The sequence below is a fragment of the Labrus mixtus genome, chromosome 1 (genome assembly GCF_963584025.1).
Source record: "Labrus mixtus chromosome 1, fLabMix1.1, whole genome shotgun sequence".
In the NCBI taxonomy this organism is placed as follows: domain Eukaryota; kingdom Metazoa; phylum Chordata; class Actinopteri; order Labriformes; family Labridae; genus Labrus; species Labrus mixtus.
The window spans coordinates 25,993,252-26,018,403 of record NC_083612.1 but is presented as its reverse complement, the minus strand read 5'-3'; the positions used below and the strand labels follow the sequence as shown (position 1 = coordinate 26,018,403).

The following is a 25,152-nucleotide window of genomic DNA, read 5'->3' as shown; positions in this document are numbered from 1 at the left end:
CACTACTAAAACTAGCATAACTTCATTCACTAATTGCTATAATTGTTGGAGTTGTTTTTCTTGAATTTAAGCATATTAGGATGAAGAAAACAGCGCTCATTATTCGTTGTGAAGTGAATTACCTGTATGGTTCGAATGAATGCAACTGACACTCTCTCCTCAAACTCGTTGACTGGAGTGTAAAGGTTCAGGACCTTCACAATCTAAGAGAGAAGAAACACAGCGAGGTTAATACACGGAAACTACCATGGAGAAAGATGATTATAAAAGCATTTCTAATTTCTTGGACATTTACCTGAGCGGTGGTGAGGGCCAGACACATGGAGCAGATTGCGTCAGCGTCCTCGTCAGTCTTTTTCTTCACCTGCAGCAGCTGAGCAGCCTGAATCAGAGGCTCCAGGGTCTCCTTAGCTCCACACACCATCAGACCTTTGTCTCTGAGCCACTCTTCCAGCTGGCTCACATTGTACCTGCACACATCAGATAAGTTCAATGGTCATAGCAAAACAAAACAAAAGACTGAGAGAAAAATACATCCAGCACACTATGTAGGTCTTCCCTGAGCAGCAACGTCCCCTACCTGATCTGCATGCCTTTGCTCCAGGAGCACATGTCCTTGCGCAGCAGCAGGTTGTTGAGGGTGACAGCTCCGATGATGTAGAACTGCTGCTTCACCACCTGCTTGATGAGTTCAGGGTCGGTGCCATGCTGGCACATGGTGGAGTGGAAGGTGCTGAGCTGCCGCAGGATGGAGTCCAGGGTGTAGGTGCCCTCGTCTGCGATGCTAGATGTCCTCTTACGTAGTCCTGTGGGCTTCACCCCTGACACGCCCTGGATGGTCTCATGTTCCAGCATGCCAGAGACTGCAGGGAACACACACACATATTAAATCAGCGTTCATATCAAGCAGATAAGCAAATACCTTGTACAAGCACATACCTATCATGGGCTGCAGGATGTTCTCCATGCATTTGATCAGCTGCTGGTAGATCTGGATGGCGAGGTCACTTATCACCTGTCTGTACTCTGCCAGGTCGAAGTTTGACAGACAGTGTTCACTCTGCCGCTGTGTGTTGTGCTTCATGAACGCCTGAGACACAAATAAAAACATATTTAAATCTGACATTTTGAGCATGTAAGCTAGAAATATTTTGACTTTCCTACTTTCCAAAAAAGTAATTCAGTCATCATTTCATTTCAATCTGATATTTTGAAACATTGTTTGCTGATTTCTAAAAAAAAAAAAAAAAGCAATCAAAACAATAGAGTATTAATTTAACAAACCCCACTTTTTTATTCCACAGTTAAGTCAGATGATGTACAGGAAGCTCTTTTTAATAGTTAAATGTGCAAAATCAGTGATTTACTTGTAGTAACCACATGCAATAAAAAAAGAGAAAAAAAAGATCCATATTTGTGCACATATTTCAGACAGTTTCAATGTTTGTGTGTCAGTGTTTGACGCTCACCTCGTCTCCGCTGTATTGTTTCAGACAGTGTAAGAAGCGACAGGTGTTTGCCAGCCAGAAGGAGACCGTCTCAAAGTCATCTCCTCGTTTCTGACGGAAAGAAGAAACAAAGTATGAAGAAGTCATATACACAAAGTCACATTCGACCCTCTTAAATTCAAACATCTTGCTAATTGAGCTGAATGTTTGCAGCCAACAGTAGTAACAGTCCAAGACAAACTTCCCCAAGGGGAATATAAAGTGTAATTACTTAGACACAAAACCTTACATCCTCTGCTGATTTTCCTTTGCAGAAAGTTATAGTTTTATTTAACAACTGATTATTTTGTTACTTTAGTGAAATAGCCCTTTAAGCGCATAACACTGACTTTTATTAACAATGTGCTATAGACATCCTGCCTGTTTAGGGTGATCGTCATTATTACACACACATTATACAAACCTTTAGGATCTTCTTAATACTGTTGATGGTTGATGTGAGCAGAGTGCGGACCTTCTGGTCGTCGTTGACATAATCTGCATGTCTCAGACACATGAAGAGGATGTAGGCTGGCAGACCTGGGATCAGATTCACAGCTACACCACGAGGTTTTAACTCTGTTGGGGGAGGAAGAGGAAAGAGTTCAGGAATGAACCGAGGAGAAGATGTCTGTTTATACTCTAAATTGAGAAATGGGCATCAGGTATTGAGGTCCTGTAAGGATATCTTTGAAATTAGAAAGGTTTCAAGCTTTGTGATTTGTCAAACTGCAAATTATTTAAAAAAAAGGGGCTTCAATCCCTCTCTGTTAAGGTTATAGATAGTTGATTTTGAGTGTTTCTAGTTAGTCTTTATATCAAGTTCTTACCAAGGATGAGGTTCTTGACCAGTTTGAGCTCATCCTCCTTCTTGTACTCCAACATCCCCTGGAAATCTTTCTCTCTGCGGGGGATGTTGACAGGATGGATCGGCTCATCCACCATCTGTCCCGGAGATGTCTGGCCCTCGGTCTGACCAGCTGGGAGACAGACATGACATGAATGTACTGCAGCACTTAATTACCTACAATATTTGCACAGATTCTCAAGCCTTTGCTGAATGTTGCTTTCTCCCGTACCTCCCATCTCTCCAATCCTCTTGGAGTAAACCTTCAGCTGCTTCTTCAGCTTGCGAATGGTTCGGTCCTGTTTCTCCAGCTGCTCCATCAGATCCTGAAAAGGGAGGAAGTGATGGAGAGGGATGGATATAAAGGTGAAAAAAGGAGTATAGTGAGGACAAATGTAAGCCTCTGACTTCTCAGGCTGCTTCAAGCTGTCAGTGACAGTGGAAAACAGTATTTGAAAAGTCCACTTTGAAAATGTAAGCCTTGGAAACAACAAGCCAACAGGAGGGGTTCAATCAACATGAGAGCTGCTCTGCCTGATTTTTTCAGAGGAAGAAGAAGTAGAAGAGAGCAAAGACTGGTTGGCTGTTACAGAAATAAAGAGGTGCCAAGCTGCTCCGCGGTGAGTTACTGCTGTGGAGAGTTAGAGCTATTCAGCTGTTCAGCGCCATTTCATTCACCACACACACAGTCTCAGTTAGTTCATTCCCATGCTGACACACACACACACACACACACACACACACACACACACACTGCATCTCTACATACAACCATCCGTCGTAAAATGATGACTCGAGCCTCTCGGGATGCTGTGGGGTCTTCAGCCAGCAGTTCCTGTCAGGTGACACCATCCACACCATCATTGTGTATATGTATGTGTGTGTGTGTGTGTGTGTGTGTGTGCCAGCACTATAGTGGCTGCTTTACTCTCTGCAATGTGTGGCTTTAGTGACAATGAAACCAACAACTCAAACAGCTTCAGTGACAGAATACAAACTTCATCAATGTGTAAATCCATCACTTATTAATCCCTCTGCTTTGAATGATTTATTCTTGGAAATAAACTTCACTATCTATCCTATCCTAAAAATTAAATCCACAATATGTATTATGTATGATTTCCAATGTTGGCCCTTTATAAAGGACTCTGAAAAACATGTTTCCTGCCAGGTCTGCAAAGTGAAATGAGCCCTATGGCCTCCATGCTGTTAGGAAAATGATGATCTAGTTTTCAGGTTACTGGTTGAGGTTGACAATGAAATGTAGGTGAGTTACTGGTTAATTCCCATCAGAGTTGGTTTGTTGGTTGTTGAATGTTATTTTACTCTACTTACAGGAAACCAAGAGTGATGACACTCTTTCTCTGCATCTACGCTGTATGCACAAACTTGCTTAAGAACTGATGACAATGGATTTTGTAACAGTTTCCCTCTGCTTTCAGTCTTTTTGTGAACTAAGCAAATCATCTGCTCTGCTGAAGCTTCATTTATGTGTAACAATATGTACCATTCTCTACAAAAAAGACACATGATGTTTAATCACTTGACAGTAAGATGTAGACATTATAATCTCAGGAATAAAGGTACAACAAAAATCTTCTTTCCATTTGAGTGATGCTGTTTAGAGAGCAAGAACAAGACTGTGTCATTGTTGAACTTCATCTTGGCCACCTGCATCACATAGATCGAACCATGTGGAAAATTTAAGAGATACTTAAAATGTTGATGTTAGATTAAATTAAAAGTTTGAATATTTCCATTTCAGAAAAAAATCATTTTAACTGTAACTGTTGTGATATTACATTTCTTTAGCCTCCATAGTGTTGTAATGTTATCAATGTTGTCTATGTGCTCTCAATGTTTTGAGAGTGTTGAGACTGAAAGGGAAACCACTTCCCTTCTTCTTCCTGTGTGTGTCTGAGTGTGTAGTGTCACGTACCAGGTTCTCGTTGGTAAGACGTGTGATCTCGTGTTGCAGACTGGCTTCAATTCGAGCTTCTGGAGGCAGCTGAAGGTTTTGGGCCAAGAGCTGCTGCTGACGGTTGTTCTCCTCTTTGACGTTCTGCAGCTCCCCGCGCAGAGTCTCCACCTCGCTATCGTAACTTCTGCGCTGAGTCTGCAGTTGGTGCTCCAGTAACCTGGGAGTGAGAGATGAGACCAGGGGGGAAGGGAAAGGCAAGGAGGAGCATGCAAAGATGAAAACAAAAGAAAGGGGGCATAAGGGAAAATTAAGTATGTAAGTATGTAGTGGGCAAGAGGATGAGGGAGGACAGGAAGATGATGAAGGGAGGTAGATGAGTAGGAAGAGGTTGGGATATTTAAAATAAAGAGCAGAAAAGAAAGAAGCAAAATAAACAAAGTCAGCATTACAGTGTGAGGGAAAGACCATAAACCAGTGTGCCAGAGAAAGACAGTTGAGGTTTTCACCATAGTGTGGTGATTCAGGACAGCAGCCGTGCAGACATAACCAGCAGCCCAGAGCCGGCCTCGCTCTACACTTTCCTTAAAGTCATTACGCTTTACTGTCAAATAAACTCTAACCAAGACAACGCTGAGGTCCGACGTCAGGCTCACTAATGGAGCAGGTGAAGCTGACTGAGGCTCATTTCATTGTTTCGGGGGGAGGTTGTTTAAATACAATCATGTGGCACATACTCAACAAACATCGAGTGAGACTTCCATTAATTCACATGAACATAACAGTAAGAACATGTAAAAGTTGTCTAAACTCTGGAGAAGTTTAGTTTAGAAGTCTCCATGAGTTATGAGAGAAATCAGTAAGGTTTAGCGTTAACACATTATAAAATGATGGAGCATTCAAAGTGTACGTTTGATAAGGTTCATTCTACAGACAACTTTTCTCCTAATGTTTGGATCACTTCTACATCATTAGGTGAGCTGTTAGTAATGAAACAAACAAATCACTTGTCAAATCAAATCCCTTTAGCATTAAAAATGGAATTCTTCATGGATTGAAAGTATAACACACTGTAAACATTTAAAGAAGCTCTGCAGTGAAAACTGAGTTACAAGAAGAGGTTGGACATTAAAAATGACTATACCGAGGTGAGTTAGGGGATGGGATGCACTATCTCAGACATAAAATTAGATCATTCAATGAATCATTTTATAATATGCAACATCTGTAAGAAAACAACCTATTGTAGTCTTTTATAGTGCAGGTACTGTACTTTGTGAATAAGTTATTACATGTACACTGCAGCAGTATTATAGCTGCACATGTAGATGGTAGTTATTTAATACATCATTACTTTTGATTTGATTGTTGATATTTGCACATTACTATACATTTTCTGTTATTAATCTGTAAACGTGTTTTTTCTACATGGCTGTAGCAATGTGAATTGCTGCTCACACCCTCTGGAACTCACTCCCAAAAAAACATCCGAGACTCCCCCACACTCACCTCCTTCAAGAAATCCCTAAAAACTCACCTCTTCATCACTGCCTACAACCACTAACTCCCCCCTTACCCCTTACATTTCTTCTTTGTTGTACTGTCCTTGTCTTTTATGTTTTGTTTTGTTTTTTCGGTTGATGTTTTTGCCAAAGCGTCTTTGAGTACTAAGAAAAAGTGCTATATAAAACTAATGTATTATTATTATTGAATTGAATATGAATTTAAATTTGAATATCTGGCATGTCAATAAAGCTCATCTGAATTTGTAAAAGGGAAAAACTAACTATTTTCATAAAACATATTTTAGTTGAAAATAACAGCAGTATCAGCCCTTGTTTTTAAATGTGTATGGTTTTGTTTAGAATTTGGCAACAAAACCAGCTCCTTCATCTATAAAAACCTGTGATTCTTCTCAAAGACTATCGAGGAAGAAGCTATATGCCCCCACACGTGCCAACTCAAATAACTGAGAGAAGATATGTGAATGAAGAAAAACAGAAAGCCTCTTCCTGTAAAGAGGCAAATATTCATGCTTGTGTTTAAAACACAACTTTGACACCTGATGGTTTCCTTTAAGCCCTGATTAACCAGCCACAGCTCTCCGTCCTCATTCAGCTTATGGAAGTCTGGAGCAGCAGATCTGACCGACACACAACACAAAGAAACATAAACAACAGGATGACAAAAAGAAAAAGAAGGGGTGGACAAAACAATAAGTGTATCTGTTTTATATAAATAGCTGTATGTATGTGTTAATGTGCTGTATCCATAAACTCTTGTTCATCTGAAGCAACATATATACTCTGAGGTGTATTAAACACCAGGAAATGGCTTCATCCACCTTTTTGTGGCTTTTGGATATTATTCTCCGCTGATTTAACTATGAACATTTTATATGCCACAGGGATAATGAATGTGATGTAAATGTATCTGTTATTCTTTACCTAATTGATCGCATCAATTGATATGCTTTTGTATGTGTCATTGAACTGCTGATCTAAACAGTACAGTCCTCTACTGTCTATGTTTTGTGTGGTTAATATTATTGACTGTATCTCTAATTTCAGTGTATCACAAGATAAACAAAGGATGCGACATGGGACAGACGGAGGTAAAGGTGCAGTGATGCACAAACACCCAAACAAAACAAAAAACAAACAAAGTGGGCTTCATGCAGGTTTTATGCCAAACTCATTCCATACAGCTGAGACCTCCAACAACCAGCATCACATCGTCACTGCTGAAAGTCAGTGTGTGAAGTTGTAATGTTATACACCAACATGTTAATAAAGGCTAAACTACAGCTAGACTGACGCAGGTACCACATTGGCTAAGAAATGCCCATGCTCTCATGCCGTACATAGTGTAAATACTGCCGTGTGAAGTTCTGCAGCATCTTCAAAAACAGACCTGTACTGAGCTGCTGAAGCTAAAGAAAACATCCTTCTCTCTTTGTTTTTAGGGGAAACTATTTTGAGTCAGTTGAAGAGATTCTGCTTTAGTTCATGCTGAGCTATTTAATCTCATGCAGGCCTATGTATGCTATAACTTGACTCCTATGCCAAACACGCATTCCTTGACCTTTTATACTGGTAAACACAGTGTGGTAGAGCATTAGTAAGTCCTACACTGTTGCTACATTATCCAACATGCTGTTAGGGCAAATAAAATCGCTACGCAAAGCTACCAGAGATTTATCAGAAGAATCAGCTGTTTAATCTTCAGTAAAATCTGTTTTTCTGAACATTTTCAGCGTAGAGTCAGCGTGGCCATGCATGCTCTGCGCCATGATGCATAGGCCACGTCTCATTGGTTACCTCAGCCTACTCAGGAGGTCACTGACTTCCAATGGCTTACGCATGAACCGAGGAGATCTGCACAGGACAAGACAGCGTTCATACAAACACACACACAGTTCTTACACTTACATCATAGTTATAATAATGATGCAACAAGCGCTCCGTAAGAAGCAATAGTGGGACTAAGAAGGATGACAGAGCCGTCGATTGGAGTGAATGTTACACTGATGAAAGTGAGAACCTGTAGACTGGGAGGAGTCCTGGCTGTGACAAAGTACCTGTTGGTGTCTTTGAGGCCGATGCAGGCCTGCTTGAGTTCGTCAGCATCCTTTAGTTTGGACACGTCCTCAGCATAGATGGATGGCTCAGTCATGGTTTCCTAAAAGAAGCAAACAAACAAAGAAGCGTACATGAGGACCACATTTAGAGGCAGACATGGCTGCTTGTGATGCTTCATCATGAACAATATCAGTCAGTCATGAATGTGAATTCTCAGGGGGGTGTTGTTCAACTCCTTGTCAGCATCAGCGTAGCTTCTGGCTACAGCTGTCCTTTAACTCTGACAATCATCAAACAGTCGGAGCCTACAGGCCATCAAATGAAGCCTCTGTGACAGTCGTCTATTTTGGGTGAATGCCACTCCACAGTGGCGGCCTTTTCTTCCAGCTTTCAAGAGACAAGAGGTGCTTTCTGTCGAGGCTGACAGTGCTGAGTATCAGCTGATAAGTAAACCCAGGAAGTTTACTCATGATCAAAATGTTTGAGCAGGCTTTATTTGATGGTTTGATATCAAGAACGGGCTCATTTACCAGGAAATAGTAAAGGAAATGTGTTTTTCTGGGTAGCTACAGCAGAACACAGCAGAAATACCGTCACACAGTTTACATAGATCAGAAGTAAACAGCTAAATAAATGATCTTGGTTTACTCGAGTGCAGACACAAGCCACTGCACCAGGTCTGTGTAGTCTGTCTGATAAACTGTCTGAGTACAAACAAGGTTAAGCTGTGCCATCAATATTCAAGGAGCCTGGTAATACAGTTTGAAGTGATATGTTGTAAACTGAATGTTATATATAGAACTTTGTACGTGTCTTTAAATGCAAAATTGAAAATGGGTTTAGTCTTTTTAGTGAGTGTAAAACCATTGTATAGGTCTTAAATGTTAGAAACACAAGGTGAGTTCACACACACATCAATCAGCACAACAAAGATGAGATAATCACACATCGCTTTGAGAGGACAGTCTGTATGTAAACCCTCATATTTGAAAAAACTGATCTTTAGTTGTATCAGTGTTTTGTCTTTCCTGTGCTTTAGAGCTTTAGGTTTTATTTTTGGTTTTAGGTTTTATTTTTGATCATCATTTCTCCTGTTGTGACTCCAGTTCTAGTTGTTGTTTACCGTAGCATAGAGGGAAATTCCACTCAGGGATGTTCTAATATGTAATTATCTACTTTCCCTCAACCTGCTCACTTTATTTACCTTCTTAAACTGAGTTATAATTTTCTGATGTTTCCCAGAGAGGAGGAAATCCTTTGTGTCATTCAAACGTAAAAACACAAATATTGAGACCTCATGAGGGCCTCAGAGGGCCATCTAGTGGACAGCTGCAGTAGTGCTGCTGTAAAGTGGTTCCATTCAAATATCAATTCTTTTTCTTTTTCTTATGAAATCTTTTTAATTTTATATCAATATGTTTGAGTTTTCACGTAAGTAAACATGTCAAATTAACAATCATTTTTTGTGATCAGTTAAATTTGAATATTACCACAACAATCATGAGGTAGAGACCAACATGTTGTCTTTGTTAGCTAGCCAACAGTCCCTGAGACGCACTCACAAATTAAGTTGTGTACAAGACAATCATGCAAATCATGAGAGCTCCAAATCTGTGTTAACAAAATGTGTCACTAACTGCATTTGATGTGGATATATAATTGCTGGCAGTAATCAGCAAACTTTTGGTGAGGGGAGGTTTTACACACTAGACAAAACATAAAGTGAGACAAACTCATGCAGGATGTGTTATTTTAACTGTACCTTCTCATCCTGTGGTAAGCATGGATGGAGGAGAGACGGTGGAGACAGCAGAATTAGACACAGTGAAGGTAAAGTGAAAACATTCGCAACAAACAAGTGTAAACACACGTGACTCTTCATGACGTTTAGAAAAAGTAAAAAACTAAATGGATCATTTTTACTTTGTCAGTTGTCTTTTAGACTTATCAGAACAGGCTCCAGGTTTGAGATTAGCTTGATATTTATTCATTAAATTTATATATTCAATAATTATGAAGATCTAAGATCAGAATCACTGGAAAAATGCAATGAAAGAGATCCTCAGGAGGAGGAAATCTGTATCTCTTTGTCACTTTTGGAGGATTTTGTGTGAACACACGGACAAACAGAGAAGCAGGCATGTGTGAAAACACAACACACAATGTAAAAAGGATGGGTTCAAGCAGGAGTGTAACATCCTCTGAAATCTAACTTGTTTTTAGAAAAAACAACAGCACCAGGTAAACATTGTGCTGAGATATTTCACAAATGTTGATGATTAGAAGCCACATACCAACACAGTGCATGTACATTCTCTCTTTGAACACGGAGAAAACATGACACAGAAAAAATATTTCTTTACCTTGTGGTGCATGGCTTCCTTCTGGCTGACCAGCTGGGAGCGTAGGATCAGCACCTCTTCCTTGCGGACGTCCAGTTCTTCACAGGAGGAGTTGAGCTGCTCTAAAAGCACCTTGTAGGCAGGTGAGCCCGGAGCCCCAGCGCCAGCAGCTTTGTCACCTAGCAGGCTTTGTCTCATCTCAGCAAGGTTATGTTTCAGCTTCTTGTTCTCAGACTCGAGCTCCTGACGCTGGAAGTGAAAGAATTCAGCAGCAGGGGTTGATTGCCAAAGCTCTCCAAACCAATGGCATGTATTTGTAATAAACGTAGGCAAAAAGCACCTTTGTCATACATTATTATTTTTGCTCTCTTCTGACTGCTTACCTTCAGAGACTCGTACTCCAGCTCTGCACCACGAGCCTTTTTGAACTCTACATCATCCTAATACGAGGAAAAGACAATGGTAATGAGGAGGTGTGTTGGACAGGGCCAGAGTCTGTAATGATGCTTCTGACAGGACATGTTGAAAAATGTGTTAAAATATATCGAGATATTTCAGAGCTCATTACCCTGGCTCTAGCCCGCTGGAACTGATCCTCTTTGTTTTCCAGTTCGTTGCGCAGCGATTGCTTTTCTTGCTCTAGTTCTGTGAGACGTTTCTGCAGCTTGAGTGTCAGTGAAGTGTCGATTCCTCGAGTCACATCCTACATGTCCAAGAAAAGTTAAGACTGAGACTGGTGTCTTGGCCATGACTGTAGCTGCTCTGACAGTGTCATTTCTTGTCAAGGATTAAAGTATCAATCTAAAGACTCTAAATACAAGTCAGCAAATAAAAGGCGATAAATGTTATCAATTCAGACTTACAGTACAAGTCATTATTGTGTAACTGTAGAAACCATTTATTTGCATTTTTCTTCATAAATGTGTTCATTCTTACTTCTCTGGCACGGGAACCTTCTTCCAATTCGGCGTACTCTGAGTTGTAGGTGTACTCTGATTCGTTGCTGCTGTGGGTGGAATCTGTCCTCCTGTGGCCAGGCTTTGAAACGTTCTGCAGGGGAGAGAAAAATCAGCCTCCTAACTTTAAAACAATAGACTCATGATGTGTTGTTGTATCTGCAAATATGTGTTGAATGTTGAGACTCTTTTGTTTCCTGCTTTTGCTTTAAGCAAATGATATGTTTAGAAATACTTTATCAAAATGATTTCACAACTGTAAAGGTGGACTGTAATTTATGCTCATAAATAAGCACACAAGTATAGACAAGGTTTGTGTGTTCCTCACCGAGGAGGCCATCGCCTCCTTTAGGTCGTCGTGTTTCTCCTCGAGGCGACGGTGTTCTGTCAGGAGATTCTGGTAGCGAGAGCGCTCCTCGTTCAGATCCGTGTCCAGCTGCTGAGTCTCCTGTGCTATTGCACGGGCCATTTTCTCTGATGAGGCAGTGAATACAGAGAAAAGAGTTGAAAATAGGAACAAAAATAATGTATGAGTTTAGAAGACGAATTAATGATTCTGTATTTCTTAATGGATGAGTTGAAAGAAGTCAGTATAATTTATTATGTAATGTTTGTATACCTGTCATCTGCTGACTCTGTTCCTGAATCAACCTGTTCAAGTCGTCCTTCTCCTTCTTCAGAGAACCATTCTGTTCCTTCAGCTCCGAGACCATCTACACACACACACACACACAGTTTGTTAAATCTCATGTTGTGTAAAGATGGTTATCATCTTGAATGTGAAATGATGTCTTAGATGGATTCTTCACATCTAAATGTAACAGATCATCTAACACGTTATTGTTACTCTTAACTCTCAACACAAATACTTGTCATCGCTACAAACAAGCTGGGCTACTAAAATACAAAATAAGACAAACAGACTTGAGTAGAAAGTTACACACTAGAGTTAACACTCACAGTTCAGTGACTATGTCACTAACACACTACTCTATCTCCTGCTCTCACCTGCATCAGGGCAACACTGCCCACTGATCTCACTGCGTGAACATCTCCCCCTGGATCGCTTTTGCTCCTAAATTGCAGGAAAAATGTTGCTTTCTAATGCAAATATGCATATTTATATTTAAAGTTTTTTTTGTTTAAATATGAAATATATACAGTTTATTTCTGTAGGCCACAGCCACTGTCTTCAAAATACAAAAAAAAGTTCAGAGGAGAAGGGGCAGGCAAGCTACTTGTTTTTCATTGAGCTTCTACAAAAAAGGGATTTCTGAAAGTCAAGCTCTAAAACGGTTTTCTCCAAAAAAGGTTAATGTTCGCCACAAACAACTAAGAACACATCTACAATCTTAGTGATATATAATGAACTTCAAGAGACGAATAGTGGGACATAGAACACCATTATGCAAACAATGCTCACAGCGAGGATCAGGACAACTACAGGTAAGCGGACAGAAATTGATATCCTGTCTTACTTTCTCCATTTCGTTCCTGTAAGTCTGGGCCCAGTCCTCGATGGTCTTCTTCTCCCGCTGTGTTGAGCTCAGCTCCTTCTTCACCCTCTCCAGCTCCTCCAGCAGCGAGGTGACCTGGTTGGTTTTGTTCTTGGCCTCTTCCTCCACCCCACGCAACCGGTTCAGCTCCCCACGCAGACGCTCGCTCTCTGCCGTGTGGGAACTCTCCAAACCAGCAAGCCTTTCGTTGATGGACTTGTTGTCCTTGGCCTGGAAGACGAAGACGAATCATTCACAGAAAAGTCAAAAATCAAAAGGACAATAATGAATCGAAGGGAAGGGAAGCAGAGCTCACCTGCTCGTCGATTCTTCTCTGCAGCTGCATGATCTTGTTCTCCATGCCTTTGTTGAGCTTCTTGAAGTGTTCCACTGAGCGAGCCTCGATCTTCAGCTTCTTCAGCTCGCGTCTGGCCCTCATCCTGCGGATGCTGCACTGCAGGACGAGGATGGAGACGAGGCAGCGCTTGTACCAGCAGCGAGCCAACCAGCCACGAACGTGCCTCTGAATGATCACTGCCTTGTGCTCCCGCAGCAGCTACAGACAGAGACAGACACAAAGTCAAAGAAAGGCAGAGGGAGATTAAAGAGCATGTTAAAAAAACCAACAAGATTTCAGATTTTGCTAAAAATGCTTTGTTTTGAGATGTGTGCCATACCCCTTGGTACTTCTGTCGGGCCATGTAAGCTCTGAGAATTGTCTGCATGACCAGAGCAGCAGCCTGTTTCTGCCTGTAGCGCTTCTTCTCCACATACATCCTGCGATACTTCTGGATGATGGTGGCTGCCTGAGTGCGACGCATGAACTTGGCCAGGCTAAAAAGAGCAGAGATCAATAACTTAACTCACAGGTATTTGTAACTTTAAAGGTGTTTACAGTATTTATTTGAATAACAGTGTAAAAGCATAGTTTTACTCATCATTGTCTTGTTGTGCAACAGAATCTAATGTTGTGAAAGTGATAGTTCTGTTTGAATGACTGGATGGATGCATGTGTTCAGGTCAGCTGACTCACCAACGAGCCTGGTATCCCCTGGTGAACCTTTGGATGGTGATGGCAGCGTTGCGTTTGCGCAGATACTTCTTACGAGCCAGCCAGCAGCGGATGGTTTTCTGGATGCGAATGCAGGCAACACGCAGTTTGTCTGCCCGCAACTTCTCCAAGTAGGCAACCTGGCCTGCCCTGAAGAAGATTTTTGTCTTGCCAAACTGATATTTATCCTGATCCTGAAGGAATCAAGGAGAGCACATATGGGTTAACATAGTGATAAGAGGGAAACATTAAGAAATACATTAGTTTGAAAGCACTCATACAAAGAAAAGTCAAGCCTATGGTCCATCTCAGTGCCATTCTCTAATGGTATACCAGATAAAAAGAGAAAGTCTGACGGACCTGCACCAGTTTCTCCAGAACATTCCTGCAGGTCATTTTTCTGTCAGGCAACACATCCTTTTGTACCATCAGCACCCTGTAACGGCTGAAGAACTCCTGGTATGTCCATCTGTGACACACACACACACACACACCACACACACCCACACCCACACACACACACACACACACACACACACACACACACACACACACACACACACACACACACACACACACACACACACACACACACACACACACACACACACACAGATAAGTGCCATGTTACTTACTACAGGTTGTTGGGTCAAGTCATTCTCGACAGAGGTAAAAAACCAGCAAAAATCTAAAAGTTTGTGGATGCAGAAACCAACAGACAACACATCTGTATATATGGTGCCGTATTCATGGAATGTGCAATGTGACTCGTTCTGTCTGACAGAGTAATGAGCACTCTCATAAGAACCAAACAACAACATTTTCATTTCACCTTTCTACGAGAAACCTTGTGGATTTTAATACTGTATATTGTTAGATTATTTTTAAGACAAAACCAAAATCACATGTTAAATAAACATGCTGTGAAAATTCATTTTTTTCCAGCTCTAAACATATATGAGAATTATCTGGGGTTAATTGCTGAACTGTCAGCAAAAAGTCAAGGATTTACATAAATCACACAGATTATAATAATTATTTTTTTAAAGCAGGAAGGGGTAAATATCACACAGCTGAAATGATGATGAAGAGTTGATTCTACAACATCAGAATAGATAAATCCTATCCTATTAACACATTATATTTATATAGCAGACTCTCAGCTGCAGGTACATTTCAATGATTGACACTATATTTTTCTTTGAGGACAACAAATTCTAATCATATGAGGGTTTATGATAAGAAGTAGAAATGTTACAGTGATTCAAGCGTACCGGGATGGGAAACCTGCAGCAGAGATGCGGATGGTCTCCAGGACTCCACAGGCTCTGAGCTGCTGCACTGCACGTTTAGGATCAAAGCTGCCAACGACAAATAACCAAAGACAACATGAATTACACCTGAGCGAAGCAAATCATTTCAAGAATGCAGCAATGTTACAGGTGAATATTTAATAACTTCAAACTTGCCTCAAATTAGTTTTTTCACAACCACAAAATAAGAAAACTCACGTGAAGGCCAGCTTGAAGTCGTTTGGTTTGATGCAGCGAACGTAGTGTGGAGTGGTGGCATTCAAAGTCTCCATCAGCATTTGCAGAGAGTTACGGAACTAAGAGAGGAACACCACCACCACCATCATCATCATCATCATCACCATCATCATCACCATCACCATCAATAAAACCATCAAACTCTTCTGTGATACAACCTGACTGCAAGTTTCAAGTTCTGATATTAGCTCAGCATCAAAGTCCATATAATCACTATTAAACAGTCGAGTGGATCATGGAGTCATTTATAAAAATAAATCTTATGGCTTGATATTAAATAAAATGAACTGAGTTTGTTGCAACTCTAAATCTATAAATATCTGCACTGAGTGTTTAAGCATATTGGGCATCAGTGTCATTAACTCAGAAATTGAGAGAGACATCAACCTGACAGCCGACGGTCTTCTTGTGCTCCTTGCTGCTCTTGTCGCGGCCCTTGTCAGGTTTGACGCTGAGGCGAGTTCGGCCCCCGGTGCCAGGGACCTGACCAGTGGGACTGGTGGCTTTCTCCTCGTCCTGGAACAGCTCCACCAGCAGGTCGAACTGGGAACAGCATTCCACTTACAGTTACAAACTGAACATTTGAAGACTGCAGGCATTATGGTTTGACTGAAACGTTAAAGTCAGAGCACTAGACTCTGATTAATGAATTCAAAAGTTGTTTCTAACAGCTTCTCTTTTACTGCTTGCTTGCAGGTTTCTCTTACCTTATGTGTAAGCATCATCGTGACAGGCTTAATGAAAGCCTTAAAAAGTTTCAAGTGAATAAAACTCAACATATGATTCTAATAATCTAGTGTTGGCACAGTTAGAATGTAAGTGAATGAATCCAACTTTTCTGACATTAAAGTAGTTAGTTTTTGTTTCTTGATTTGTTGATTAGCGTTTGTTATCCACAGTCAGAGTTGTTGCATTGTTATAAAAGCCAATAAAATGATGAAAGGTTATATTTGTCATATATGTAGAGAACATATATGCCTGCATGGCTTAGTTTCGCCACAGTGTGTTATGATATAAACAGTGTCATGTATGATGTATGTCCTCTAGTAAAGCAAACACACATCAGTCATGGTCCATATAACACTGAGGTTATATGAGGAGGATGCTGTGTTATTTGTGCTTCAGGTCCTCCCGCTTTGCTCACAGCGTTGTCATGCTGCCTCTCTCGCCAGCGTCATTAAGCAGTACAGCCACAGCAACAAAGGCTTTACGTGCTGCTCGATCTCAACATCACTCTGAAAACATAAAAATAGCCCGCTTCTTTTGTCCCTCCTTTTTCTGTGTGCAATCCTCCCACAGTGCCTCCAGTGCTCCCCATGCAGCAAACACACACAAAACTGAAATCTTCTCAGTGCTGCGAGAGCGATAATAACCCCGTGCCAGAAAGAGAAAAAGAAAAGGGGGAGGTTAAAAGAAGCTAAAAGAAGAGCTACAGGCGGACCAGCGTTATAAGAACGCCTCTGTTTACCTTCTGCTGGCAGTGAAGGGTTGTCATGATGAGGACAGAACCAAACATACATGGACAACATATGGAGACACATTGACACAAGAAACACAGATGGCATTAAAAGGAAACCCAAATGTCCAGTTCAACTCCAAAATCATAATCTCCCATCAAACACTATAAAGCACATGTATAAAATCAAACGGAAAAGCAGATTCACCCAGGCAGGCAAATGAAGATGTTAAAATGGATTGAAGGAACATGATGGGAATGGTGATTTTTTCCCCCCAGTGAACATTTTGTGATGCATTTCCACTGAAGTATGAGCATGTCTTTGGTAGACAGACAGAAACACTGAGTAACTTTATCCATTGTTGGTGCCACGACATTCCAAGAGTCCATTGCATCATGGGAAATCTCATCCGCATTTTAGCATCAGAAATTTGTTGAGTACAGCGTATTGATTAGACCTGCAAGCAGACGTCAGTATGAATGTGAGACTCCTGTGTGTTTCACTGGTCCCAATGCAGTTTTGAGCAATGCAGGTACTGTGGAGACTTTTAAAGTTTAAAGAGATACGCATGAAATTAAGTTCTTGATTTTTCAGTTATGCTTCTTTGATAAATCTAATGTGGTTTGACATTCAGATTGACTTTCAGATGATGCAAAGTTTTAAACTAACTTTAAAATTCAGCTGAAAGTAGTCAGATAAGAAATGGAAGGCAGCAGTGAAATCATCACATTTTACATTCTGATTTTCTTGTGTAACTGAGTTAATGTTGCTCCAATAGTTGTGCACACACACAGACGGTTTTCTTGTGAAATTACAGATTATTGGCCAAACTTCCAGCTGTGATCACTCTGGGCTAAGATCATTAAAGGGATTGAGATAATTTGGCTAAACTGTAAGCGTGTTTATATTTATCATCTGACTGGCGCAGTTTGATTTTTTTTACTTTCTCGATCAATGTTGATCGATCAGAGATGATAGACAAAATTAAGAGGCTCAAAATGATCACAAGTGTGTCAGGGACCCATAATCCTGAGGCATTCCTATGTTTATCTACACAAACTCCTCCACGCCTCATAGTGCAGTTATTCTGCCTACTCCCTCAGTATTCTACATGTTAAAGTGTTACATGGAGATGCACTTAGCTGTTAATGTTTTTAAAATAATGTTTCATTACTACTCCAAGGGCTGAGGGTCAAACCCTGGTCATTTGTTTAAGCCTGCTAAAAATATATAAAGTGCTGGAGTCCCATGTGGAAAATAATGTTTGGCTGATTAATCACTTTTTGTTTCTTTCTTGTTTTTCTTTCTGCTCAATTTACGGTATGGACAACCAAACAGCAAGCTGTAGCACACACACACACACACACACACACACACACACACACACACACACACACACACACACACACACACACACACACACACACACACACACACACACACACACACACACACACACACACACACACACACACACACACACACACACACACACACACACACACACACACACACACACACACACACACACACACACACAGTATTGTGATGGGATAAGCTTGGCAGAGAAGCAAAATAAAATTTAATTAGACTAAATCTCATTAAGAGCTCATTACCATTTAATCCCAGTTTGTTAAATCTTACTGATTTCCATGGCAACCTTCCCATAAAGTCTGTGTGTGTGTGTGTGTGTGTGTGTGTGTGTGTGTGTGTGTGTAGAAAGTGGTTGTGTTAGAGGTTAGAGCAGACAGTATTTCAACCCTTACCCAGTTCTGATGTTGTTGAAGTCTATAAGAGAACAGCCGAAGGTCACTGTGAGCATTTTAGACAAATACACTGATTCACAGTCTGTGTGTGCGTGTGTTTGTTTGTGTTCATGTGTGTGCTGCCAAAACAGCAGGAAGGATTTAAAGACCTAGGCTCTTTAACTGAAACCAGGTTTTACACACTGGTCCAGAATCAAGCCTAAAAAAAACACACAAAGACTCCCACATGTAATGTTAATGTGGACCTGATGTGACCAACTGATGCTTAATAGCATGTGTGATGTATGTGTAGGTGTTTGTGGAGGATTGATGTCGTAATCAACAGAATTTTCTTCCCACATAATAATTATCATTTCAAAAACAGAGAGAAGAGGAAAGATTTTGTAATAAAACATTAACATTAACATATTACCATTATTAATTTGAAATCAATTTAATCATGCTTTTCCAATATTTCCTTTTTATACAGAATGATCAACGACAGACCAAATCAAACAAGGCCCAACTGAGCCTTTCTGAGCGCTTCAAGATCGGATATGTGTATGTCATACAAGAGAGACGATAAAAAGCAAAACAATGCTCAGTTATCATTTTGACGTTGGAGAAGGCGCCATCGATTCACGGCATCAATTCATGCACTGAGCAATATGAAAGAAATCACTCCACCTTAACATTTCCGGTAGCTGACAGATAGCGGTTATAGACAATGATAGGAAATTGTCTCTAAAATGGAGAACAACACAGAGACCATGACTGCAACTTTACAGCTTATTTCGATTTGTTTTGTTCAGATATGGCCTACTTACTATGGCTTACTATCCTGGATTTCCTCGACTATACAAGGCGGGGATCAATAAGTAATGTCCACTTTGCGTTTTTGTTTTTGTGTTCTACATTAGCATCTGTACCGTACCGAAGCACACTTTTTCCAACCGTGCCAGGGCCAAGGAAGTGTACTGTGCTTGAGTGGGGTATGGAGCACTCAAACTAGTCAAATGAACTGGAATTTTGGGGTCAAATGTGCTTGGTCATGGTACGGATTGCCTACTGTGAGTGATGTGCATACACTTGTCAAATTATCCTGAACCTGGTTTTAAAATCATCTAAGCTAAAACAACACTCAAGTTTAAGGCGACTCTGTTAAACTGACCAAGATGATGGCGCAAAAACACTTTACACGAAGACAAAGCAAACTCTTACTCTTTTGAGTTATTGAATATAGGCTTGAAAAATCTGGGAAGTCTACATATATAGAAATATCAATGAAACAACAAGTTTGGCCAATGACATCTATTTTATTGTGTGTGTGTGTGTGTGTGTGTGTGTGTGTGTGTGTGTGTGTGTGTGTGTGTGTGTGCGTGTGTGTGCAGCTTTGTCTATACTGTATAAATTAAACCAAAACCTCTCATACCATAAATCTGTATAGAGCATTTGTCTTCACTACCTCCAGATGGCCAGTGGAGGGCGCTGCTTCCTGAGCCTTCAGGTGGGGTGCACAGTCTATAAACAATGGCCTATTTTTCACAAGCAGACCAGGTGTAACCACTGCTCTCTATGAGCTGCAGGCTTCCTGACATCATAGTCCTACAGTTGTACATAAGGGCTGCACAGTTGTGTTGTTATTGTGTGATGTTGACTGATTGTACATTGTGTTGATGTGTGTCTGTGTTTGTACTGCTCACCTTGCTGGCCTTCAGCACATTGATCTGTTCTTCATTCACTGTGTCCTTGTTTTTCGCCAGGAAACCGTCACACTGGTACTCCACCTTAAGAGCATAGTTTGTGTTACTATAAGTGTGACGATTCTTCAGTGGGATTAATACAGCTCATTCTTTGTTTTTGGTAGCTTACCTACATTCCTTTGCATGTAGGTATTCCTTCAAACTTTCCTGCAGTGTTGTATAAATAATCTGACCCTGTAATAACGCTATCTTGACTCAGTAAGTAAATCTTTCATATTAGATCATGCACAGTCCAAACTCCCCAGGCCGTTTTTCTGTTACACAAACGTCGATATCAAATGTGAGAAATGTTTTCAAATGATCCCATTTTCATATCAGGGGACCTCTTGGGAAAGCCTGCATTAGTCCTTGACCCCATTTGTCTGAAACCTTATAGTGAGGATCTAAAAACAGACATGAAAATAACACTGTGTCATCCAGCACCTCATTACAGTGCAAGATGTGTCTAAATAGCTAAAGGGAAATACAGCGCAAACATTCACTCTTTTAACACTTCACTGCTAGAGTACTTTTGAAAACAATGATAAAAAAATCATCAGTCCTCCGGCCATCCTAAAAATATCTCAGCAGCTCTGCAGCAGCGACTGCACTCCATCTGCTCCTAAATGCTAAAGATGCAATGAATCCCAAAACAACACTACAACAAACCAATGCCTGTCTTATCAATCCAGCTCAAAAATGGACTGAATTCTGATTACTCACTTTCTAAACATTACATTTATGAAAACATGAAGCAAACACAACGTCAGTTGAGCCCACCTTGTCAGCAAAATGTTTGACGATGAAGGCGCGGTTGGACATGCGTGGCTTCTCGAAGAGGGAGCTGGTCTTTAGGTGGGTGTTGTAAAGTTTCTGAGCCCATGAATCATCTGAACCTTTGGGCATCTGGTATGAGAAAGAGACCGACACAAGATGTCAGTAAGAAAACATGTACGTCATCATCTGTCTCTACAAATGTTCTTTTTCTATAAAGAGAGAAAGTATTAGAAATGATCACTGTATTGGATTCACATCCTATAAGTGGTTCTTTTTTCTAGTTGAACTGGACATGAGGGACATTTTTTTGTCTAGATATCTTCAGCAACAAGTCAAACAGAATTATGATTTTGAATCACTGTGCAGTACTCTCAGCAATGTGGACCACCTCAAAAGTCAACAGCGGTGTGGTTTAACGAGAGCAGATAAGTGTAAATGTTTCAGATATGAGTGCTGTCTTTACTCTGCAGCGGACACCAAACACTCGTGTGTTTAGTAGGCCTGTAACTAAAATGTATCTTTGATAACTTTGATTAAACTTTAACTTTGAAGGATTAAAAAAAAAATTATAATCAAAATATGATTTTTTGTAGACTTTTCTTTGATTGGCCTGACTGTTGATGTTTATTGTGTCATTGTCCTGCGTCCTGCCTTTGCCTCGTCCTCGTCTGTCAAAGCACTTTGTAAAGCTCTGTTTTGAAAGGTGCTGTATACATACAGTTGGACACATGGAGTAATAGCTTGTTTTTTGTTATGTTCCTTCAAATCAAAGTAACATACCTGAAGTTTAATGTCAATCAAACCACTGAAAATAATTTTAGATCAAAGCACCTTGCACTCCTCGTCCAGCAGGTCCAGGATGCCCATCTTGGCTTCTATGAGGTTGATGCACGGCTGATTGTCGTAGAAGTCGATCAGAGTCCAGGGGATCTGTTCCTTCATGTACTCCTCCTGCTCCAGCTTGAACACATGCTGCACACATAGACACACAGAGTACAAGCATATTAACAAACACAGGTGAATAAAATACTATTTTCACATGAGCAAGTAAAATGTTTAAACCAGAGGTGACAACAGAAATTGCTCACCATGTTGAACTGTTGCTGGAGTTTCTCATTAGCGTAGTTGATGCAGAACTGCTCGAAGCTGTTGATCTCAAATGTCTCAAAACTGAAGAGGCAACAACAGAGGAATCAACCCAGTGTAAAAACATTCATTATTTAAAGTATCATAGCGTGGGTAAGTGATTTCTGCTGTCTTTGTTTCACAAGACTAAAATGTGTCCGCTGTGTGACACAACACATTAGATGGCCGATTGCACAGACATACCCGTAGATGTCGAGGACCCCAATAAACGAGTGTTGTTTGACGTTGGTAATGAGGGCTTTGTTAACGTGCTCTACGATCCAGTTGAAGAGCTTGGCGTAGATGTGTTTGGACAGTGCGTCACGGGCATTTGTGGCCTGCAGGCGGGGGAGGGTCTTGATATAAGTCTCGGTGGCTGTCTTCAGCTTCCTGTGGCACAGCCACTGAGTCATGTCCTGGTAGCTCACGCCAACCAACTCACAGAATGCCGTCAGGTGGCGATTGTTTGGCTGCATGAAAAAAAAAAAAGAAACCAATGGGGGTTATCAGTGAAAAATCAGAATCAGAAATACTTTATTAATCCCAGGGGGAAATTAATGAAGTAAGATAATAAAGTGGATTTCTCCCTTTGGTGTCATTCATCAAACTTTAGGATTTTAATAGATGTAGATTAAAGCGTCTAGCAAAATGTACCCTCACAAAATAATAAACCTTGTTATATAATCAAGGAAGTGACTTCTATTTGTCTTGTATTTCTCACCAGGAAAACATTTTGGTTTTTTTTAACTTTCTGTATATTTCAGAATACAATTAACTACACAATAGTTACATCAGCATTTAACATTCTGCAAAAGAAACGGTCAGATCTGTCCTTACAGATGTGAATAAGAGCACACTGTCACTGTGTGGGAGTCTTTTCATCGACCAACACATTCAAAAGGGATTTAATATTGCTCTGTCTAATAATTAAAAGATTTATTTTTTGAAAGGCAAATCTCTTTACAAACTTTTAACATATAAGCCTTTGTTGACACTTTCTTTACAAAATGACTGACTGTCAGTCATCATACGATCATTAATCACAGAAAGGCAGCTGAATTCAATTTCAAGACAATTTCCAGAAAACAAGAGCAGAAAAGACAAAATAATGAATATAAAATAAATAAATGAAGGAAAAAAATCACATGGCTACAGATACTGAGTTGTAGATATCATGCAATCTGTTTCCATGACAATCAAAACTGTAAAATCAACATGATCCTCACAGGAATGACGCTGCTGTCCGAGTCTCTGTCCTTTATCTCCACATTTCCCAGATGAAGAATAGCAGCCAAAACCTGAAACAACCCCATCTGATAGGTCTCATTGATACCTGCAGAGGACACACACACACACACACACACACACACACACACACACACACACACACACACACACACACACACACACACACACACACACACACACACACACACACACACACACACACACACACACACACACACACACACACACACACACACACACACACACACACACACACACACACACACACACACACACACACACACACACACAAAAACACTGGTTATTGGGGGCTGCCCGCACAGCTTTCCCACGAGGATATATTGTTAACATTAAAATAGCTGAAGACAATGAACCAGGAGATTATTCTTTATTTTATTCTGTAATGCATGCGCGTCCAGGTGATACAGGAGTGGTCTTTTGTTAGTGTGAAGTTGTGCATTTTACCCAGCAATGTGAAGGCGTGGCGAGTGTTGCAAAGCTCCTTGGTGTCGTCCACACCGGCGATAACGGGGCTGCGGCCCTGCCTGGTGTACAGAAAATCGTTTGCACTGCCTGAGTAGAGACACAGTGGGAGAAAATGAATTCAGAAAAGCTGCAGAGTGTGTAGTTTCACATTGTGCAACTTGGGTGAAACTGTGCTATCAATCAATGCATACTCCTTTACAAAGCATCCTCCTTTCATCATGCAGAGCTGAGTTATAGAACAATATCTACATGATTTCAGAGATAACAGGTACTTTTAAATAGTTTATTGTTTCTGATTGGCTGTATATTAAAATCATTAATTGCCAGCAAAAGAGTTTTCATTCTTCTGCGTCAGTGCTCAGTGTAGCTTTACAAACAACAAGATCAACAATGCTCAACTGTCAGTTAAACCAAACATACATATCGTGCAGGCCATGATAAATCTTTTCCAAGTAATGGACACAAGAAAATAAATCAGTGGAATATTTCCACATACAGATAAAGCCTGGTTAGTTTTCAAAAGTGTAACACCAGGTCATTCATAATGTCATATGTCAGCTTCAGACCAGCAGACAGACTGTCTGACACCCTGAGCTGGTTTTACAGATTGTTCAGGGTTCTTAGAAAAGACTGAAATCACTTCTGTGTCAGGGTGGTTTTAGTTTTACTTTCACATGATCATGGTCCTTCTTTTCACACTAAATTAAGACATGGCCTGTTGCCTCGCAACACGGGACAGAGAGGTGACTGTGACAACAACTCCATTTACTGAGCCAGGAAGTCAGCAGGAGAGGAAGAGACAGCAGCTGTGTGTGTGTGTGTGTGTGTGTGTGTGTGTGTGTGTGTATCATGACTTGGACGAGCAGGTGCTGGTCCACAGTGTGAGTGCTCTGTATGAAAGCCTGTGTAAACCAATGAGTCAATACGTTTTGTACGTCTAAACTGATAAAAATCTCATATCTTACAAAGCTCTTCAGACACCTTGATAACCTTTTTTACCTTAAGTTGAAGAAGGAAATATTATGGGATGGCTGGCTTGTTGCAGTATCAGCTCCAGAAGAGGCTGAAGTTCAAAATGGATAAATCCATCCTAAAACCTGTTAAGTGACCTGTCCCTAATCCCGCCCATTTTCATTCTCAAATGCTCGTTAAAAAGTTGAGCAAGCCTAATAAAATTTACCACTTTATGCAACTAAGCAACACTGACTGATGGGACGGGGAAGATTGGATAAATCAGCAAAACTTGATTTATTTTTTCTTTTGAGGAATCAGACACTGCAGCTGAAACAATGTTTTTACAAAAAAGTCATGTTGTTATGTTTAATTCAATGAGTCTATCTATAT

General features: G+C 40.6%; 1 protein-coding gene across 3 annotated transcripts in view; it reads right to left on the bottom strand.

Moving 5' to 3' along the window:
- myo5aa (myosin VAa) overlaps positions 1-25,152 on the bottom strand; it is a 52,919-nt gene that overhangs the window by 5,305 nt on the left and 22,462 nt on the right. For 2 of the 3 annotated variants that reach the window (XM_061039759.1, XM_061039750.1), the window contains 32 exons: positions 23,788-23,895; positions 23,301-23,407; positions 22,279-22,544; positions 22,038-22,119; positions 21,781-21,921; positions 20,953-21,078; positions 20,134-20,217; positions 15,616-15,771; positions 15,190-15,287; positions 14,953-15,039; positions 14,039-14,147; positions 13,661-13,872; positions 13,305-13,461; positions 12,944-13,183; positions 12,610-12,858; positions 11,751-11,844; positions 11,460-11,605; positions 11,112-11,225; positions 10,744-10,878; positions 10,559-10,615; positions 10,197-10,424; positions 7,833-7,933; positions 4,274-4,472; positions 3,104-3,169; positions 2,567-2,660; positions 2,318-2,467; positions 1,912-2,066; positions 1,470-1,559; positions 940-1,090; positions 581-863; positions 296-470; positions 123-203 (listed from right to left, as the gene is read on the bottom strand). In XM_061039759.1, coding sequence (XP_060895742.1) covers positions 123-203; positions 296-470; positions 581-863; positions 940-1,090; positions 1,470-1,559; positions 1,912-2,066; positions 2,318-2,467; positions 2,567-2,660; positions 3,104-3,169; positions 4,274-4,472; positions 7,833-7,933; positions 10,197-10,424; positions 10,559-10,615; positions 10,744-10,878; positions 11,112-11,225; positions 11,460-11,605; positions 11,751-11,844; positions 12,610-12,858; positions 12,944-13,183; positions 13,305-13,461; positions 13,661-13,872; positions 14,039-14,147; positions 14,953-15,039; positions 15,190-15,287; positions 15,616-15,771; positions 20,134-20,217; positions 20,953-21,078; positions 21,781-21,921; positions 22,038-22,119; positions 22,279-22,544; positions 23,301-23,407; positions 23,788-23,895 — 4,541 coding nt within the window. The remainder of the gene's footprint in view (positions 1-122; positions 204-295; positions 471-580; positions 864-939; positions 1,091-1,469; positions 1,560-1,911; positions 2,067-2,317; positions 2,468-2,566; positions 2,661-3,103; positions 3,170-4,273; positions 4,473-7,832; positions 7,934-10,196; positions 10,425-10,558; positions 10,616-10,743; positions 10,879-11,111; positions 11,226-11,459; positions 11,606-11,750; positions 11,845-12,609; positions 12,859-12,943; positions 13,184-13,304; positions 13,462-13,660; positions 13,873-14,038; positions 14,148-14,952; positions 15,040-15,189; positions 15,288-15,615; positions 15,772-20,133; positions 20,218-20,952; positions 21,079-21,780; positions 21,922-22,037; positions 22,120-22,278; positions 22,545-23,300; positions 23,408-23,787; positions 23,896-25,152) is intronic. The other variant, XM_061039767.1, reaches the window with a different exon arrangement.